The sequence below is a fragment of the Acanthisitta chloris genome, unplaced genomic scaffold (genome assembly GCF_000695815.1).
Source record: "Acanthisitta chloris isolate BGI_N310 unplaced genomic scaffold, ASM69581v1 scaffold12478, whole genome shotgun sequence".
NCBI lineage: Eukaryota > Metazoa > Chordata > Aves > Passeriformes > Acanthisittidae > Acanthisitta > Acanthisitta chloris.
Genome location: NW_008685470.1, coordinates 17,086 through 25,539, shown reverse-complemented (window position 1 = coordinate 25,539; position 8,454 = coordinate 17,086). Strand labels below are relative to the sequence as shown.

The window sequence follows — 8,454 nt, the reverse complement described above, 5'->3', positions numbered from 1 at the left end:
TGTACAGTGGTGTAACATTGTTTCTTAAATATGAAGCAAATTTAAAAGCTGAACTTTTGCAAGCTGCTGTATCCAAAAATGATTAAACAGATGTGGAGCCTGCAGCAGCATTAGACCTCTGATCTGATTTTAGCTTACAGATGGAATTAAATTAATTCATGGCAATCACTGTAAAATCAAGGGTATGGCACTGAATGCTAGTGTACTGTTTAACCAGGGCATACCTGTCTCAACAGCTGTTAAGAAAAATTTCCATACCTTTATTTTTCATTGAAACCTGCCTTTAATTCCATCATAAATATCATACCAAAATGAAGCAAATGTGATGAGTTTTATGTTTTCCCCTTCCCAGTTTTGTTACTTGCTACTCATAGGTTTCATAATACATGTATATAAGGTCATATGCATAAATATATGTAGACCTTGAACTGTGTCTATACAGATACACAAAGGTTTGAGGATTGGCCTTTTTTTTCTTTCAGTTGGCAGTATTAGAAAGAGAAGGAGTGAGGGTATTTTGCAGTGCTGTCTTTTCAAAGAAGGTACTGTTCCTTGGTGTTCACTGCTCACTGGCGTAATGGCAGCAGCTTCTGCATGCAGACTACTCATCTGGTAGATCAGGAGCAAATTTTTTATGGCTGCTAAGACATTATTAGTCTGTAGAAATAAAAGGCTCTACACAGGAGATCCCTAGAAATTATTAGTGCAGAGGCTTCCTCATAACTCCTGGAACCCTAGAAAACCTCATGCAGCAATAAACTTAGAAACATGTATCATTTCCCCCACACACTTTTTTTTTTACAACCTGATTTTGCATAGTTGTATTTTGTAGATAGCACAATGGGTTGATTTTGCTCTTGCTCCTGGGTGGGTCAAGACTTAACACATCCCAGAGGTGGCACAGCCGTTTTCAAGGCCTCTGTGCGTGGACAATTCTCTCTAACAGGCCCTACTGGCTAGTCCAAGAAGTGCCAGAGGCATGAATTAAAAACTGAACTTGAAGATGAATATTGCAAGGACAATTACTGCTTTTAATTAGAAAATAAAAGCCCAAAGCACAGGAATGGGGGTCAGGGGAATAGCACACAGTGTAGCATGATTTTTAAGAGCTCTCTCCCATCGTGCAGTCAATCAGCAATGCAAATGTTGGTTTTTTTCTGATTGCTCATGAAATGGAGGAAGAAGGTAGTACCATTATCCATATTCTTCTGATTCAAGTGAAATACATGGCATTGCAGATAAATTTTTCAAATGATGGGTGAAAAGTACAGACATATTAAAGACAGATAGATAGTATTTATATAAAATCTGACTATACTGCAAAAGAATGGCCTGCATATGTTAAATATTTTTCACTACTCAAATACAAGCTAGCTGTATTCAGTAATAAGTAATATAGGCAAGTTAGGTGGGTTTTTGGTTGTGTCTTATTCTTGCTGCAATACAAATACTGCAAACACATGGACAATGTATGTTGTTTGATTGTTCATCCAAAAGTGGATTATAAAGCCAAGTTTGTGGTGGTTTCTGCTTTTTTTCTTTCTTTTATTTTTTAATCTGATGACATATATGAGTAAAACAGAACTCTTAGGGAGAGCTTCAGTGTTTTAACAGAAGATAAGGAAGTGGAGGGAAAAACAGTTATAGTATACGTTCCAGAAGTATGTATATGTCTTTAAAAACAAAAATTATTCCAGTTATCATGTCACAGAAGAAAACAAAAGAACCGTTGAACTAGTTCAACAGATAACAAAAATAGAACACCAGTTTACTAAGTAAGATGTCAGGCTATACATTGTTCTTTCATATATCTTTTTTTGTGAGGTTCCTCTGGCTGTCTTGAGGACTGAAATTCCTATAGAAAGGTACATCTGTTACAGGAAATGGTCTGTGGGTTTTTCCCCCAAACATACTAACAAAAAAGTTGTTTACATTGTCTCGGGCTATGCCTTGCATACCACTCCAGCAGTATTGCAGTCTTTGCCTAGGCAGCATTATGAATGGTTTAATGTTTCCAATCCTTGGATGTCATGAAATGCACTCGTATGCTTACTATTTCCTGCTTGGCAGATCTGTTGCTTCTTTCTTCCCTTTTAAGTTTCCCCCTTAATTGTTCCACAAATGTTTACTGGAACAATGCTTCATTTCTTACCATCAGTTCTTTCAAAAAGTGGACCAAAACACAGTTCCAGGATTTTACCTGTGAGGCTTACCAGAACTTTTGTTGAACAGTAGCCTTTTTTCTTTCCCTTTTTTTGAGCTAGAAAGTGTAACTAAGAAGGTTGCAAAACCTGTGTTGTGTATGCCAGGCAGTGCCAGGGACTCATCTGTATGAAAATTGCCTCTGCCTGTGGGGGCCTGAAAAGAAAGGAAGTCTTGGACATTGAATTTTGTGCTGGTCAGTTCAAGAGGAACCCTCTCGGGGACTGGAGGCTGCTGACTTAAAAGCCTTTATTTTAAGCCTAGCATTAAGCATAGCTTCAAACCAGTATTAAAGGATGCCTTCCCTCAATGCACTTCCTTTTTTCTTTGACTCAGGAACTGAGATACAAGAAAGCTGCCTGCCTTTTATGTAGCCAGCGTTTTACTGAATATGAACAGCTCTATAGTGGATAATGCTGGAGTACTGTAAATTCATCATCACAACCATCATGAGGTTTTTAATGTGCACAACCTCTTGTTTTCAATTTCTGTCTCTGTATGCGGTTTCCACTGTGGGGCTTTAGGGGGCTTTTTTGTGTGTGTGTTTGATAAATGAGACTTTTCAGAAGCACAGGTTCAACTTTTCTTGTGTTCTTGTATAGTAGGATAATATAACGATAAGCCAGCAGCTTGTCAATGGTAAATTCTTGAATGAAGACATTATAGTCTCCAAAAGCAAAAAACCATAGTCTCCTGCTACAGTATTCTTCATAAAGTAGCAGGCCAGAATAAATAGGTAGAAAATTAAACAGATAGTTTTTGAAGCTGAGCACACGATAGGGGTTTTTTTGTTCTGTTGTCTGTTGTCAGGGGTAGGGAGATGTTGAATAGTGCTCAAAACAAAATCCAGCTGCCTACATGCAACTGCTTGTGTTAGTTCAAAAATTTCAGCCCTTTTTAACATTGTTTGTATGGTGGAACTTGATAAGTTTTAACGCAGGTTCTTGAAGTAAATATCATTTCTATCCCTCATTTGAGATTGTAATGTATAGGAAGGCTTATACATGCATCATCTCCAAACTATGGCTTGAGGAGTTTGGTTGATGAAGGGGGCAAAAACAATTGTGTTATTTTGACTTCACTTTTTTTTTAATGATGCATTCATGGAAAATAACCCTGTTATTTAAAAAAAATGGATCCATTATATTAACACTTACAATCCTGGTGATCTTTTCCTCAGTATCTGTGCAGCTTTACTCAGAGATCTCAATGCTGTGGAGAGGAAAGCGCAAACAACTCTTAATGGCACTGAAAATAACAAAAGTAAACTTGGATGTATCAAATCTCACAATGTTAAGCAAAAGAGAAACTGAGTAAATATACAGCTGGATTTCAGAGTAGTTGACCACTTGTCTGTACTGTTTCTGTAACAGCTGTAATTGTTTAATCAGAACTTATTTGTTGTGTTTTATTGAAGGAGATCTTAAGCATTGATAAATATTGCTAGGAATGGAATGATTGTCAAGTTACTATGATGTGTCTCTGCTTAGTAACTGTATAGGATGAGAAATTCAGGTAATCTTGCCAATGTATTGGTAGACTTGTGCAGGTGATTTATGTTCTTTGAGGCTGATGTAAAATCCACTGCATTGAAATATAAAAGATCTGTGACAATATTTGTCATACTTAAAAACTGAATGAGTCTTCCATAGCACTAAAAATAAAGTGTAAGACAGTATTATTTAGAACCCTATACAGTCAAGAGGTCAACATGTGCAAAGACAGCCTGTTCTAGCAACCTGTTAGATGAATTAGGAGAATAAGAAGGTTTAAAGCTTTAAGGGAGATTATCCTGCTCTTCTCCACATGGCAGGCAGCACTGATTAATGCTGTGTGTTTCTTTAATCTCAGGGTTTGTTGGTGAAAACGCCCAACCAATCCCAGAAAACAACATTGGAAACAGAATGCTTCAGAGTATGGGCTGGACCCCTGGCACAGGCCTTGGACCAGACAGCAAAGGCATAGCAGAGCCCATACGAGCCATCCAGAGACCAAAAGGACTCGGACTTGGATTTAGCTGACAGAAATGCACTCTGGCTGCCCAACTGAAATTAAGTAAAAAAAAAAAAGCAAACACATTATTTGTTGTGATCAGCATATCCAGTTATTCTTCTCTCAAAGATCGCTGAAGTCAATGTGCTTCACACTAGCTACACCAGCTGCAAGGTACAGCCACAGTGACAGAACCGACATTCGAGTCTAACTATAATGGTGCTAAAATGTACAAAAACTTCTACTTTTTTATTTTCTGTGGTCTTACGGTTTGTATTAAGCATAAAATTCAGTATATTCACTTTTTATCATAAAAGCTTCCGACACAGCAGGTTTTAGTATATAAGCAGGTTTTGTTTTGTAAGTATAATTTCATCTCAAGAGCTTTGATAAGATTTGTCGAGGAAAATGGAACTTTTTACAGCTATTGTGGTTTCTTCCGTTTCAGGCAAAGCTTCCAAAACTGGTATTTGTAGTGTTTAACAATATTTGAGCATAAACTTTTGTGATGCTCATAAGATATACACGTCTCAATGGAAGGTGATATGATATGCAATTTTGAATAAGACCATGAGAAATGGCTTTGTTGTCAAAGGAATGCCATTCCAACACCACTTTCTGGCAATGTATCACTGTCTTCCAATTCAAGCTCAAAAGTAGTACTTTTATACTTGTTTTTACATTTAAAGGATTATCTTACATTTACAGGATTATCTTTTCTCAGCAAATATTTTAAAAACTAAAAGTTTACTCTGACTTTGGATTTCCCTTTATATTAATAATCCTCAGTGTTGCCACATTTAAGAATAGTTTGAGCTTTGAAACAGGAAATTGTATTTTAAAGATGAGTGTCTTTCAGTGTTTATATTCTGGAGTTTGGCATATTTTAAACAATGCAGTGTTTGACATGGTGTTATCATTTGGTTTGCTGTTGCCAATGAGCCACAACCCTTAAGGATCATGAACAGAAAAAGGGCAAGGAGAAGCAGGATTAGGATGGAGGAAAGGAAGGAAAAAGATACTTTGATGGCATCTCACAAATCTAAGCTAGCAATTTAAAATCAAGAGGGATCATTAAGTGTTTTAATCAGTATCCTAATGTATCTAATGTCAGCAGAAGCAATTTCATTAAGCACCAACCAATCAAGCTCCTAGGGTACTTATTAGTCTGCAGGATAAAACAAATTCCACTTTAAAATTAAATGATAGGGCTGAAGGAAACTGTTGTTCAAATGGACTAAGGAGAAAATCCTGCCCCCCTCCCTGCCCATGCCTGTAGTAGCTGGCAATGTTTACCCTGACTGCAGAGGGAACAGGATTTGATTCTCCAGTCTCTTTTTGCTCCAAGAGGAGGGTCTCCCCCTTCCTCCGCTCCCAAACTGCAGAGAGATACTGCAGAGGGAACAGGATTTGATTCTCTAGTCTCTTCTTGTTCCAAGAGGAGGGTCTCTCCCTTCCTCAGCTCCCGAACTGCAGAGAGATACTTAGTTCCACGTGCTGGCAAAGATATTTCTTTAGGATAAAGAGAGCACAGCTTCATTCATGTGACTGTGAAATATACTGATTGATTTTAAGATGTGTTTTTATTACTTTTCTTTTTCTCTCAACTTCAGCCATTTTTGCAGGAAAATAGCAGCAGGAAAAGAAATAATAGCATTATGGCATAGAATTTGCTTGAAAGAAATGTTCATAACTTCCACTGTGATTGCAGTCAGTTTGGGAACATGGTTTCACTATACACCATAGTGTAGAGTAAGAGGTTAGAACCTAATGTTGTTTTTATGACCGTTGAATGCACATGTTCTCTGAGTTTCAGGAGGACTATTTATTGCTGTTTAAATACTTTATATGATTGTGTGGTTTGACTTTTTAAAATTATAAGAAATTTTAAACAGACTTGGGATTTATGCAACACCACATACACTTTTTATTGGACGGTTTTGGGGCATAGCATAATGTGAGTTTACCACTTCAAATATCTCTTGCACAACTGAACTTGGTTAAATACATTCCATATTCAGAGGATTTGAGGGGCCCATAGGTGCAAAGGGCCAGGAGCCTGGAATTCTGCAGCTGGCAGATGTGCCCACTTGTGTAAGTGTTGTTTCCAATAATGCATTTATGTGGCCTGTACCTGTTCTGTCAATGCCATGTGCTACTGAAAGCAAGAGAATTCTAATGACATTTTTGTATCGTACATCAGAATCAAAAATTTCTTAAAATACTTTTCAACATGTGAATTGCAAAAGTGAATCTGTAAGTTTTGGTTGTTGTCGCTCTATTTGCAAAACTGTAAAGGAATACTCATTCTGTGTTAAAATTCCATTGTTTTGCTTTAGTTACAACACCTGCATATCTTGGGCTGGAAGTTCTAAGTATAGCACATATAGCACTTATTTGAAGTATTTCTGTGCAATTTACTGTAGCAGGAGTTCCTCAAGAAATCAGTCTGCAGCTCCGAAAGTACTTGAAAATGTTTCCTGTTTTTAAAAGATAAGAGGGAAATAATGGATACATGTTGAGGGAAAACATCTATAGCCCATTCAACTCTTTTTCATCCATTCATACAGATACAGTGAAGCACCCAGCCTAGTAAACAGCCATAATGGAACAACTATTTAGTCAGACTGCAAGTCTTACAACTTTTTATTCTAAATTAGTCTATTAGAAACTATTAGACATTTAAGATTAGTCAAATTGGTTTTGATACAGAGATAGATACAGTTTGTTTTCCTCAGGTATTATCAATAGATGCCACAGCTCACAATACACTTTATCTGTTAGAAGCTATAGAACAAAGTGATTTAATAAAATATTTTAATGTAATTTTTTTTGTACAGTAAAATTCCCATTCTGACTCACACTTACACTTAATTTTCATTTTTCCACATCTCACAGGAGTTGTTTTAAAGATATTCCAGTAGTGTGATTTCATACAGTTACAACTAGTGTTAAGAAAAAAAAAGAAAACTAATTGTAGGGCTTCTTTCCCTTCTCTTTTTTTTAAGCTGCTGCAATGTTAGCTGGCTTTGAAACAGGTCAAAGTACTTGGATTTTCTGTTTTTTTCTTTGAGTCTCTCCCGTGTCTAACTTGCAGTCAGACTATAATACCTGCTATAAAGCTGGCTCACATTGTTTTTAATTACATATGCAAGTCTTTTCAGATAATAATTCTTAATGTCTGTGTCGCTGAAGATTTTTTTGCCTACATAAATAAATATGGGATCATCTTGTATCTGAAAGTTACCATGCATCACTTGCCAGATTCTTTCCATTTAAAGGTGTTTGAATCAGTAGCTCAGCTGTTACTACAATATTGTTCCTCTGCAGAATGTTTAGTGAAGAGAAGAGACATTGCCTATTATCAGCATTGCATCTTGCTACGTTTCATGGTGTCTCAGAGTTTTGTGAATTGAGCCGTTAGCTGTTAATAAAAGAAACCCATGAGCAGTATCTTATTTTTAAATCAATATTTGTCAAAGTCAGAGAAGCATTATCAAGGTGCTCATTTTAGCAAGTTTGTCCCTGCGTTTGTCTTTCTGCAATTAGGTCAATATTGGGTGTAGAATGGCAGTAAATAGCTTAATATGTATAGAGCACTTTGCTTTAACAACACAAATGCAAAATTAAATAAAAGAAATAGACTCCATTCTTCATGGGTTTTGCATGTTCTTTTCTTTAAACTGCCCTTTTAGTGTTGTTATTGCACAGGTGAGTATAAAAACATGCTGTTTCTGAAAATATAATTAAGGTGGCTAATATCGTGTGCTAAGAAGATGCATATCATGCTAAAGCTATTACACTCACTATCTTATATGTACCTTTTTACTAGTACTTCTTTTCTAGGTCGCTACTATTATCCAGCTGAAGAGGTTACACCACGATGTCAGGAAATGCCTCATTTAAGATGTCTGCAGTACTTCTGTTACTGTATTCTTCTAAGATGTTTACATACAGGTTCTCTTCACTCTTTAAGTACGTGTATACTTTAGTAACTATTCATTCCAGCAAAGGAACAAGAAAAGGAGAAGAAAAACATCTAACTTTTTTCCACTTCAAAAAGGATATGACAGAATTGTAGATAATGGATGGGAACAAAAATCACTTCTGAAGCTATGAAGTTTGAAATCTCTTAAATTTGAGGGCAGATGAGTAGGGGAAAACATGCATCAAAAGAGCACAGAAGGAAATTTTAAGCATTCCAAATAATTTTTTCTCTAATTCACAAAAAGGGTGTCAGTATTTAGCAAAACAGAATCT

General features: G+C 36.4%; 1 protein-coding gene across 1 annotated transcript in view; it reads left to right on the top strand.

The window, feature by feature from the left end:
* The window catches only part of GPATCH2 (G patch domain containing 2), a 115,924-nt gene extending 111,701 nt beyond the window's left edge, over positions 1-4,223 (top strand). Inside the window, exon 10 of the mRNA XM_009079785.1 lies at positions 4,054-4,223. Coding sequence (XP_009078033.1) covers positions 4,054-4,223 — 170 coding nt within the window. The remainder of the gene's footprint in view (positions 1-4,053) is intronic.
* The last annotated feature ends 4,231 nt before the right edge of the window (positions 4,224-8,454 follow it).